Genomic DNA, 12,282 nt, shown 5'->3' on the forward strand with positions numbered 1-12,282 from the left:
TATATATATATATATATATATATATATATATATATATAAAAACTAACTATCATCCGGCTTTGCTTCAAATTTACGTAATTGCAAAAAGTATGCTTCAGCTGTAGGTACAGCATTCCAACATACTTCCAAACCAGACACTGTAGCACGGATAAGCTGTACACGCCCAGGTGCATCAGGTTTGTCCGTTTCCAGATACCACATATCTTTACAACAGACCTGAAATGATATTTTGCATCAAAACTCAAACGAAAATCGGCCAATCATTGCCATGAACCTGATACAGTCTGCAGCGAATCATCCGAGAACAGAGATAGAAGAATAAAATGGATTTATCAAATACTTGTTATATTGAAACAACAATTTTTTGGGACATGGAAGTTTTCGTTACCAGTAAAGATAATACCTGATTATTCCATGCTTTACGATATCCATCTCTTCCGGACCACACATACAAACGTTTATTAATAACAACTGCACTATGTCCTGCTCGAGCTCTGGGTACTGCGGCTAAATTTATTAAATACTACGTAAATTATACCACTTCATCGTAATTTCATAATGATACTGATACGATAGAAAATAAAGACTTAACACTACTCCTGATTCTATTAAGGAATATAATCTTGAACTGCTTCTAAATAACAGAAGCATCATTTACCAATTTTCACTTACATTCAAGGAGTTCCAATGACAGATCTTCCCAACACATTGTACGTAGGTTCAAAGAAGCGAGTGTGTTTGTGCACTTCCATTCTTTTTCCACTTGCTGTAGTTTCGTATCGGGCGTCAAAAGAGGTACCCACCCACCAAACACTATCATTCTGAACATCGAATTATAATAATTATAATAATGGGATTTGGACTACTTTATTAGTAAGTTCAACTCTTGATAACTACCAAGCTTGTCTGGATTGGCTTGTCTAAATACGTCAGTTTATAGTTGAGAACAAATGTATTATTCATTCTAGCCAGACTGTATGACCTTCTTTCTCTTCTTTGACTAGTGAGTGAAGGGAGCCGAAGGGTCAAACTCCTACCAAGTTACTGTCCCACTGATCTTGATGAAGGTGCAAGTTCCCAATTATATTTAATTCAGCTTCTTGGAGACATTTATTTCAAACATGAAAAAAATACCTTTCAGCAATGACATTAGCAGAATGAAGCGAACGTGGTAAAGGTGGAACTCCACCAATTTCAGGCTTCGTCCATGTCATTGAAATGAGATCTAAAATCCACAAATCACCAAGACGACAGCCATTCATCCCACCAAAGACTATCATTCGCCGATGTTCACCACTGTTTTCCACTATGACTGCAGAATGTGACTCACGTGGAGGTGGAGGAGACCCATAGGTCTACAATAAGAGAGAGGATGAATAACTGATGGAAGGTGAAATGGTTACCTTGATATTCTGATGCACGTGGAAGTTCTCAACCATCTCTTTCACGGAAAGTGTTCTAGTCTTATTGGTAGTACGAAGCATATTTTAACGTGCTAATTAATCGCCATTTCAAAGATCCGAAAGCAGTTTAAGGAATCAGAAAAGAATTCGAATTACATGTTGTAGCGAACTAATATAAGCTAAGCAGAAGACGTCTTATTTTGATAACCTGCAGTTCTGATGTTCATTTGAGACTAAATTTCATGCAATGAACAAAAAAAGGAACTTATTGATTCAAATTCAAAAACTTGCAACTAACGTCGGGAAATTCCCACTGCAAACTATTATTTGCTTTGTTAAGGTCCAAAACATACAAATCATTCAAGTAGCGTGGAATATTATTTTTTGGGTCTTCACTTGCGTTTGCCAAACCGCCAAATATGTAACAAATCTGAAACCGAAAGCCATACAAAAAATATCCCTTTGTCACGAACACATAAGCACTACCAATCACTAATAATTTTATATTTTAAGCTAACTCCACCTGATTCGAAGCAAGTGTGAAAGAATGACCCAAACGAGCACATGGAGGAGGTTGTCCAGTTTTTGGTGGTCGTGGTCGTAAGCGTTTCCATTCCCATTTACTGGCTTGAAGTTCATAAAGATCTGCGGAATATCTAAAATGAAACTGGTAATCTATACTTCAGCACATCATGAAAAAAAAAGCTTGATGCCCATTGCGTTCCCATATCATAGTCCAGAATCCAAAGAACCTGGTTAATAAACGCCTATTTAATAAAAGCTCAATACACAAACCTTCCATATTCAACCATACCACCAAAGAGGTAAATTTTAGTCCCATCACAAATAATGCCATAGGCTGCACATCCCGGTGGCACCTCACCTTTGACAGCCGGAACGAACCACTGATTTGTTGCTGTAAATGAAAAAAAAGAAAAATTTTATCGATGCAGTAGTTCCGCACAATTACAATCTTCAACATACATTAATTAGGGATGTAGTTGACGAAATACAAAGAAAAGCATACATGTCATTAAAGACTCGTCAATCTCAAGATCGACTACAATAGAAGCGTTACTAGTCGCACAAAACTAACTTATCCATATTACAACTGGCATAACATCCACGTAAAAGTGGCTTTCAGGAAGTTTCTCAATTGATATGATAAAAGTAACCTGTATTATAGACGTGTAGCTCATCGACGATACCTTCATTGCCTCCACCAAAAACTATCATCAAATCCTTGATCGAAACTGCCCGATGCCCATGGCGTGGTCTAGTAAATTATACGAATTTTCAGAAAACATTTCATGTGAATAATTCATATCAAACTTGTACTAAACAAGAAACTACTCCCACGCCAATCCAAACTTGTCTGATTATAAGAGTGGGTTCATACGAAAAAATTTGTTCCACCGATTAGAATTGCTTTTGTAAACATGAGAGTTTAGAACTGACCCAGTTATTTTTTATTATTCATCTCATGTGATGATCCATAAACTATGACCTTGATTCTAGTAAAACCTACCGTGGAGTAGGACCTGTTGTGTTTACAACTTTCTTCCATTTCAGCGTTGGTGATCCATTACCTGACCTTCCTCGCTTTGTTGCATTCATCATTTAACACCTAAAATTATACGTAAAAGAAATATAGTCCTGGGAAAAAGCTTAAAATTTACGACTTCTTTGATCAAGTTTAAGCAGTATGACTTGTTCCCTTAACCATATATTATACTTTCCATTTCATTACTGACTGTTTCAACAGTTCATAAACCACAATAAAAAATTGATTACAATTATTATATAATTTATTATAATTGTTATAGTCCGAAATTATGCTGAATTTGATCCTCTTCATATCCCAACTCCAAAAGTTCGTTTTGCAAATTTTCGCAGTCTACAATTTCCACAACAATTTAAATTTCCACCACAATTTCTACAATTTCTACTACAATTTTACAATTAAAAACTGTCGCAGAAAAAAACACAAGCCGGCACAATATATGTAGGAAAAGTATTAGAGTAGGAGATAACTGTCTGAATGTACAAGAGATGTGAAGAAACGAATAGCAAATATTAAACTGTATTAAATTCAAGGTATCTTTAAATAGTCCAAACTATAAATTGTACAGGTCAAAATAATTTTACAGCAATGATAAAATGGCAAGGAAGTACCCATTTATGAAATGAACTCTTTTCTAGGCCCTAAACAAATTGCACCTAAAACTTTCCTTAGAGATAGGAAGCTGAAAAGAAATGAATGACTACCACAAACAATTTGGTAGGAAAGGATAATAATGGAAACGGCATTTGATGATTGTTCGAAATTACGGGATTATCCTTCAAAAGGATCAATTTCAGTATGTCGGATCAAGAAAAAGGTGTATCGAATGTTAGCATGATATAATTATGAGTAAGAAAATTGAAGAAATGAGAAAAGTGGAAAATATCGACGTAAAAAGTATCTCGTAGCGATTAACACAGACTCAGAGATCAAATATGGAACTCACGTGTGAAGATAAGTGAAACTCGATCACTGACAGAAGGGGCACTGAAGGTCAAATAAGCTCCTCAGTCAGCAATCGCCCGATCACGCGAACTTGATTCCCACGCAATCCGAACCGCAAACTTCCTTGCTACAATCATTTCCGGCTGCTTGTCGAGCACGTCCTATTTCTTCCTCCCTTTCTCGTCTGGTTAGAAAGGAGAATATATCATCCAGTTTGTTTTACCCAGTTCTCTTCATTCAGGACTGGAGAGAGGAAGTGCAGAAGCATAAGACAGGATGAATAATTTGCGGTTCAAGTTGAGGGATCCGGTAATATGTGGGGTATTTTGCTATATATTTTCTCACCTAGTCGTTGTGCGAAGATCTGATGAGCAGAAAAATGAGTATGACAAGGAGCATCATTATAGGTTGTGGGAATACTCGTTATAATTTTCAGCATTTCTTGGCTTACATTGGTGGTAAAAATGATCCATCCGTCATGCTCCATTGATTTGTGGTGAAATTTCAAACATATTTCCTTATTAATTGTAGTTTTTTTCAGAAAAAAATTTGCATTAATAAATGGCAAAAAACCTGGAAAATACAAGTTATCGGAGGTTGGATGTTGATGCCTTTGATCCAGAAAAATTTGTGGATTATGAAGATGCGGAAACTCCTGGAATTGGACCGGATGAACGACTCGTTAATCAGTTATTGCAGTCAGCCAAGTTGCAAGAAGCGTTGAAAGCATCATTATCAAATCCCCCATTGAAATGCAAAAACCAGGTTTATTTTGAATTTAAATTCAATACTTTTGTTAGCCTGAATGTTTCTTTTTTTTTTATTTGATCAAGGTCTAATCTGAAAGACAAAACGGAATGGGAAAAGAAGAGTTGATATTGATGTATGCACTGTTTTGCATTCACAAGTTTTGTACCAGTTAGCTACATAGATATGTAGCTGGCTGAACTGCATACTTCTTGGATTCTTCAGAATCCTTATACTTCCAATTTCATTCGAGAAGGTTGAGAAAAGGGATGATATTGTATCTTGGAGATGACATTGTCACTTGTTTGTCTTAAATTTTCACAAGAGGCAGCAGGAGAGGACGATTGAAAGGAGTAGCGATGAGTGCCGAAATTTGGTCGCAGAATTATACTACGGTGGATATACTAGAAGTATTTTTTGATTTTGGAGTTTTATTTGATTGGGGATATTGCATATCTCGGATACATAGATTTGCAAATTAATTGATATAAGTGATAGTTGTATTGTAGACGATAAAAGATCGTTCAACCGCTCTCGTGACGAAGGTTTTGATGAATGTAAAGATTGCGGATATCGAAGGTATGGTCAAGTGCTTAACAGATGATGAAGTAAACCTTTTGATGAAGTTTATATATAAAGCGATGGACACTCACGCTGATAATGCAACTTGTCAGTATCTCCTGTCGTGGCATGCCCAGGTGATTTCAAGTCATTTTATGTGTTGGTTAGTCAAGTTTATGTTGGCTGTTACTTCTTTAGGAAGCTTTCACTGGTACTATTTCTGTTCTGAAAGTCTAATATTTTGGAAGTTTCTCCCATCTATAAGGTCCTTACCTCTTGTGTTGTTTTTCGATTTGTTCCGCTTTAAACTCACTTGCTATAACCATGTTCAAACTGTTGAGGTTGAGTGCTATGGAATGTCTGTCAGATGATTTTGAAATGTGGGAGCCTGAATATTATTCATTCCCAAATAGTAGTCGGAAATTAGTGGTAGGTATAATGGAAGTTTCTTAGGAAATTGAAAAACTTTTTGGCCTACTAGTGTTTCATGCTATTCACATGTCGCATTGGATTTTGATAAATTCAATATTGTTTCAGGTATTAGCTCGCGGCGGATACGGTGCTATAATTCGTGTATTTTGTGATCGTCAAAGGTTGTGACTTTTGCTTTTGATGTTTATATTTATCTTTTACCGAATGCCAAATTGAACCTTTGGTGGGGAAATATGATTTGCATTTGTAATTCTGATATCAATAAATAATCGTCATTCGCAGCTAGGATGATGAAAAACTGCACTTTGTTAAAGCCTAGCTTTTGTGTCTATTGTTGCGGTGGACTTGTTTAATCAGGTCGGTTTTTCCCTCGGTCATATTTCAAGCTTTATGAGCATATGCTCAACGTAATAAGTTGTGCACTCTTGTGAAACTGCTATGCGTCCAGACATTCAGGCATTCACATTTAGTTTTGCTGTTACATTCTGTCAGGTCATGTGTGGATTTCTGTGTCATGTATGGATTTCCTTCCGATGCCATCAATCGTTATAAAGGAATTTGTACTTTCGGAATAAAATCCTACGTCTTATTGCCTATTAACAGTAGACCCACCGTGGGAAACTTCTGTATAAATAACAGTTAACATCTGCAAAGACAGGGCCAACAGATTACATAAAATTGTTAACGATTAGCATTGTAAGCCTTTCTCAGAGAGAAAAATATGTGGTGAAAGTCTGCGTTAAGTAATCTATTAGAATAGTACGTGTTACACGGATATAATGGAGAAATTGATAGTACTTCTAAAATCCAGGCTTTTTGACATTTTTATTAATGTCGGAATTTCGTTATAATAGGCAAGGCATGATACTAGTACAAAGTTCATAGTATATGGCTAGCTTCATAATTCACCGCGGAATATATTGTTCATCATTCAAGATACCAGTTGAGGGTATATGACCTTACTGTATTTCTCGGAAACAAGCAACGGGGGGTGGGAAGAAAGTTAAAAACTATTCATAATATAATAAATGAATGAATTGGATGAATCTGGTGGCTGGCGTCGGCAAGCGTATATGCTGATCATACAAATAAAGTACTATGGGAACGTGTTGCAATGAATGACTGGAAAGTTCTTGTCAGCAGGTGAAATCAGATGCAATCACCACTATAAAGCACAAAGGAGCTGCATTCTAGAACGAAGCCCTGATTAACATCTGGAACAATTCACGTCATTCACATATATTGCGAACCTTTAAATTAAGAAAGTTTGCATCTTCATATCCGGTTTTTCTTGGGAACATTTTCTTTCCTCAGAAATTTGTGCATCTGAAAAAAGAGTCAAACGATATCTTCTTCTGTTTTCGAGGTCAGGGAATATAAACGTTTCCGTTCGAATATCGTTCCTTCGTCGCGCATGATTCTACTCAGTGAAAGAGGAAGCAAATAATCAGTAAAATTCAACAAAAGGTAAACTATAACAGTTAATAACATGCATACTGAATAATGACTTATGCTGCTACCAATGTCCATCCAACTCCCCTCATCCACGAGTCGGAAGAAGAAAATCTGAAATAATTTCCTAATGACTATAAGCTATCTTATTTGCATGACATAACTCAGGAGAAATAAATTTATGGCTGTTTCTAAGATGGAACTGCATCTAAATAATACTCATAACACTGCAAACCGCTTCTGCATGAAAAACTTCTATGATCCTCAAACACTGCGATGCATTAAACTATGACGTAAGAGCTAGTTTGTACCTTAAATTTCAAAACAATTGATAAAATGAAACCGAATTTAAATTAAGTTTGCAAAAAATTACCAGTGCCATCGTATCGGAGATGACTAGCAGTATCATCGATAACTTCGTAATTAAGATTTTTTTTAATCGAACAATAACGGCGTATGTAAAGGCAACGGCCAAAATTGGCAACGATATTTTGAAAATTAGCATAGCTGTCATCGTAAACGGAGAGAACACAGATATAAAGCATCGTAAAAATGATGGATTGAAACTGTTTAATGAGGCGATATTACCCGTACCGAAGAAAGCCGCTTCGATTAGGATAACCAAGACTAAGCCCTGGAGCCAATCATTGAAACTCGTATCACTAACATCTAAAATGATTACGAAACCAGTAAACTATGATAATTTGGAAAATATCGGAATCACAATGAAGTAAGTAGATCGAGGAGTTTTTTAATGTTTTAAAGATTTTATTTGTAACATTTAGTTAAATTTAAGTCGGCAAACGGCTGACCTGCTACTAACTTCGTTCCATAATCTCGTTGCGGTAATGACATAGCTAGAAATTCTTCATCAGTCATCTGCCCAAATTCCAACCGTACATATGTTGTGAGAAGAACGAACAGAAGCAACATAAATGATGATTCGTATGATAAACTTAACAAAGTGTACGGCAACATAAGCGATGAGAACCAGCAGATAAGACGGATGATAACTGATCGCGATGATAACAGTGGTAAAACTGCCGCTACGGGAATTGAAAGCCAACAAATTAAGCGTAACAGCATTAACAACAACTAAAAAATGCATCTTACTACCATCAAATCATCCAGACTTGCAGGAAGAAAAAATTTCTGGAGAACACATTAATACGTAAAAGCATTCTCATACGATTATGTGAAATCCCAACCTTATAATCTTTAAAAGCATCCACAAAAATTACGACAACTGTAGCAAGAAGATGTAAAGCTGAGTGGTATCGGAACAGTGTTTTTGTTGATGACAGCACCGGAAAAGTAGAAATCCAGAAAATTAGTAGTGAGGTAAAGAAAGACGACAAGGCACAAACTGTCGGGAGCGGAGTTTGTCCAACCACTGGAAACTGAGGATATATAGCAACAGCCAAACAACATATCAACCACATCCGTTTCCTAAACAGAAACAAAATGTTAACGCAACCAACAAAATAACATCAATATGTAGTGCTACAGCTGCTCGCGCTAAATTAATAGTAGTGAGATCTCCCTTCATATAATAAAATTCATAAAATATTAAAAATTTCAGCATAAACTTGTTGAGACTAGAGGAATTTTACGCAGCCTTACATTAAAGTAATTAACATCATTTTCAAATACCTACCATTTAACTAAATCTCGATTTTCGCCACGCCTTAACACTGGAATTAAACCAAAGACCAAAAATTCTATCGACAATATTGGCCGATAAATGAAAGCAGAAACAATGACCGAAAGAATTACAGCTGAAAAAATGACTTTAATATCCATCTATAAACAATGACCGAAAGAATTACAGCTGAAAACACAACTAAAATGATTTTAATATCCATCTATAAAAAAAGGAACGACCCTATAAATTTGAAATTCAGTTTTTTTCCTGACAATATTATCAAGGTGTGTTTACTGGAAATTTGCGTCCTGCAAAATGGAAAACCAATCATTTCAAATTAGAATGCATTCAAATAATATTTAACTGAAGCTGTAATTCAGTCTTTATCTCCAGCTCACAGTTCCACATAAAAATCTACCATACTCTTCGTACTAAAACTTACCAACTGAAATAGTTAACAGCATCCAATAGGTGCACAAAAAAAGCCATTTTGTTCGCATTTCTGGACAATGAGTTGAATGCCAATTTATGATAAAATTTTCCAAGTTACTACGAATTAAGTCGCTAACTGCATTATAGCAAACGCATGAGAGATATGTAGGAAGTGTCAGATATAAGGCATGCGTAAAAGGTAGCCCGTTAAGTAGTAGTAAGGTAAACATGAAGCCAACACCAATAAACTGTTTAAGGCTTAGAATCAACACATTGTTATCCTTCAAAATTATGGAAGAACGCCTGTAATAAAGAAAAATTGGCAGTGAAAACATTCGTAATCAAGGAAAGGCTTATGATGTTAATTACCAAAGCTTTTCGTTTAATCCGTCCGTTGATTGTGTTTTCAATAGTTGGACAATGAAATTTTCCCAAGTTAATGGCTTTATGTTTTTTCAATTTTCTAAATATCTTCTAAGATTCAATTCACAAAGAAATTTTACCTCAATGTGATGAAATAAACGCATAACATCCATGTGATGAATGTAGAAGCGACAGCAATTCCTAACAGTGTTTGATCATGACGATGAAAATAAACCAAGCCTGTTCGAAGAATCGGAATCCACTGCATGCATACAGCTACAGCTGCCTCAAATCTATAGAACAATAGTACTTGGTTAAAGCAGTCAAAATAGGCTAAAATACGTCTCCAGATGATGCATGATTATATGCAGAAGGCAATGTGCATCAGCCTCCACGAAAAAGGCAAGATGCCAACCATTAAACTATTCTGTTAAATCATTTGTCGGTTAGACTGTCAATAATTACTGAACAACGATTTTTATCTAAATTTCCTACGGAAGGGGAATAAGAATCAATGTTCAATAAAAGTAACCTATTTTGTGCTACAAGTCTTTTGATTTCGCTTTCAATCGTGGGCAATATTTTTGGGTGGAGTTGGTCAAAATCACGAAACATGAAAGGCAGTGAATGGGCTTTTTTCTCATTCTTCTTCAGAATAAACTGTTCCAGCATCTGGTAAAAGTTGTGATTTCAATTTCATTATTATGAAAATCATTAGTCGGTGGAAAAATTCTATCTAGTATGTTTAAATGGCAATTAATTTTTTTTCCATGATTTCCATGAACTAGGAGTTCAGTAAGCCATAAGATCAAAGATGAAGGAGGTACCAACAATGATATAAAACGACACAAAGTATTACTACCTGGTAAAGTTTAATGTTCTCAATCCAAGTTTTAATATTAAAGTAAATTGATAGTAATCAACAAACCTGTTTGAAGTTAGCGTATGCTACCTTAAATTTGTATCTTGGTAATGCATCCAGCAGATGCAAAGGTACAGTGCCAAAACTGTTCATTGGAATCGGACAACCAAGCAAAGCAGACATCAGCGGTGACAGATCAATCTTAAATAATGTGTATAACATTTCTAAATAAACTCTACTTAAACCATTAATAACTAAGTGATACAGAAAACCTTAAACCATTAATAACTAAGTGATACAGAAAAACGAGAAAAATAAAAAATGAAAACCGGAAAAAAAGGACCTACTTGACTGATTTTATTTTTCACAGTGCTGCCGCGTACACCACGACCCCACATCACTAACGGTGTAATCAGCTCGGCTTCTGTGCCAGCACCATGTGAACCCCAATCTGTCATTCCGTGATCTGAGGTGAATAAGAAGGCCGTCCTAAACTGATCAAAATAAAGAGATTTGATAATAATCGAAGAAAAGAATAGGATTATGGGAAATAGAAAAAAAGCTATTAATAACGGCTCTAGTTATCGGTATCAGTGATACTGACTGTGCTGTCATTTTAGGAAGTAGTTTCTTATAGCAAATCAATCTTAATTCATTAGGCTATTTTTTTTTTTTTTATTAAAAAGACGAACCTGTTATCGGCAAAGAAATCGTCCAACAATCGTACCAATCTAGCAATTCCTGCATCTACAACTGCAATATTATCAATGTACTTATCTGACTGTGGTTTATGACCGTGTCCATTTGTGTCCAATCCCAGTAAATGCAGGAAAAATACGAGGCGATCTGAGGCCAAGCGTTTTGGAATAGTTACATCTGTGCTGTTCAAAAGTTCCTAAACTGAAACTTTTCACTTTACTATTATCATAGCATGTTCAGGATTCTCAGTGACAATGAAAGTTTACAAAACAATAACTACAATAACTACAATATACTACAATAACACTATAATAACTACATATACTACAATAACTCACTTCTATTTCTCTGAATACCCACCGGTCCAGTTGTGCAGCATCGTTCTGCTGGAAATCTTCTAATTCGGGAGAATAAACCATTGCAGTGGCATGGTTGACATCATTTGTGAATATTAGGACGATGTCTGGACTGCCAAAAGCAAATGCTTCGCGCGATCTACAATATTGCTTTGGGATATCTAATATCTCGGAACGCACATACCAAATAAGTTGGTTCTAAAAACGTCAAATCTTATTTCGTTTTACAAATCGGTAAAGCACTTCTTATATTTCTCTAATGGCACGTACGTATAGCAGTAAAGTCATCTTGGTAATTTAAAAAGAAGAAAAAGAAAACTACATAAATGAAGTCGCTACTCATTATATGCTTTAGAGTTTTACCTATTGATGATGCTGTCAAATGGAACCGGATTATGTTTCCAACCGCGAGCAACAGCACTGACATCTTCGAAAAAGCCAGCAAGCATTGCTACATGTCCAGGACGCGATTCGGTTGGAACATGACTTACGCTTACACCCCAGCAACCCTGAAAATGAACAGATCCCACATTAACCAATGTTATTTTTAGAGTTCTATCTTTTTCACGCAAGACCTTTTCAAGGACTTTTTTCTTACATGTACATGGGTCTATTGAAGTTATGGTTAACTGGTTTCGGTCTCATTAAATTCAAGTTCATTTACCTTGCCTGAATTAATAATTTCGTGCAAGAATGGTGATTTTTCAGGATGACTGAAGAAAGCATCTGCACGCAAACCATCTGGAAACCAGTACAAACATATTTGAGCTTAAGAAAGCACAGATTCTGCGAAGAAAACAGTGGAAACGTTGTCTTTTTTT

The 12,282-nt window shown here is 35.8% G+C and overlaps 4 protein-coding genes across 4 annotated transcripts in view; 2 read left to right on the plus strand and 2 right to left on the minus strand.

The window, feature by feature from the left end:
- Positions 1–3,036, minus strand: part of LOAG_17997 (kelch domain-containing protein family protein) — a gene marked incomplete at its 3' end in the record, with an annotated part of 8,269 nt that extends 5,233 nt beyond the window's left edge. Inside the window, exons 1-9 of the mRNA XM_020450667.1 lie at positions 2,932–3,036; positions 2,579–2,679; positions 2,199–2,319; positions 1,927–2,059; positions 1,702–1,833; positions 1,135–1,355; positions 673–821; positions 404–507; positions 48–216 (exon numbers count right to left, since the gene is read on the minus strand). Of these exons, the coding sequence (XP_020305630.1) occupies positions 48–216; positions 404–507; positions 673–821; positions 1,135–1,355; positions 1,702–1,833; positions 1,927–2,059; positions 2,199–2,319; positions 2,579–2,679; positions 2,932–3,023 (1,222 nt within the window). The 5' untranslated portion in view covers positions 3,024–3,036. The remainder of the gene's footprint in view (positions 1–47; positions 217–403; positions 508–672; positions 822–1,134; positions 1,356–1,701; positions 1,834–1,926; positions 2,060–2,198; positions 2,320–2,578; positions 2,680–2,931) is intronic.
- Positions 3,037–3,700: 664 nt separating this feature from the next.
- LOAG_08599 (hypothetical protein) lies at positions 3,701–4,192 on the plus strand (the record flags this gene model as incomplete). The annotated part of the gene is made up of 2 exons (XM_003144129.1): positions 3,701–3,795; positions 3,961–4,192. The coding sequence occupies 2 exons, from the start codon at positions 3,701–3,703 to the stop codon at positions 4,190–4,192; spliced, it is 327 nt and encodes a 108-aa protein (XP_003144177.1).
- Positions 4,193–4,447: 255 nt separating this feature from the next.
- On the plus strand, positions 4,448–6,235 carry LOAG_08600 (ARP2/3 complex 16 kDa subunit). Its single transcript, XM_003144130.2, has 3 exons — positions 4,448–4,677; positions 5,169–5,357; positions 5,758–6,235. Exons 1-3 carry the CDS (start codon positions 4,474–4,476, stop codon positions 5,818–5,820), a joined length of 456 nt encoding a protein of 151 aa, XP_003144178.1. The 5' UTR covers positions 4,448–4,473; the 3' UTR covers positions 5,821–6,235.
- A 755-nt stretch (positions 6,236–6,990) lies between these two features.
- LOAG_08601 (hypothetical protein) lies at positions 6,991–11,970 on the minus strand (the record flags this gene model as incomplete). The annotated part of the gene is made up of 13 exons (XM_003144131.1): positions 6,991–7,218; positions 7,478–7,773; positions 7,917–8,199; positions 8,313–8,553; positions 8,762–8,882; positions 9,192–9,484; positions 9,685–9,837; positions 10,077–10,216; positions 10,473–10,607; positions 10,754–10,895; positions 11,099–11,301; positions 11,444–11,600; positions 11,825–11,970. Coding segments are annotated over 13 exons (2,538 nt in total), but the record flags the coding sequence as incomplete, so codon positions are not given.
- Between the last annotated feature and the right edge of the window lie 312 nt (positions 11,971–12,282).

This window comes from Loa loa, assembly GCF_000183805.2.
Source record: "Loa loa unplaced genomic scaffold supercont3.169, whole genome shotgun sequence".
Lineage (NCBI taxonomy): Eukaryota > Metazoa > Nematoda > Chromadorea > Rhabditida > Onchocercidae > Loa > Loa loa.

Bases quoted from the DNA above. Each gene is read 5' to 3' on its own strand.
- LOAG_08600 (XM_003144130.2), top strand. From the start codon at position 4,474: ATGGCAAAAAACCTGGAAAATACAAGTTATCGGAGGTTGGATGTTGAT. The intron at 4,678-5,168 runs GTTTATTTTGAA...GTTGTATTGTAG, and splicing joins CATTGAAATGCAAAAACCAG to ACGATAAAAGATCGTTCAAC. The intron at 5,358-5,757 runs GTGATTTCAAGT...ATATTGTTTCAG, and splicing joins TCCTGTCGTGGCATGCCCAG to GTATTAGCTCGCGGCGGATA.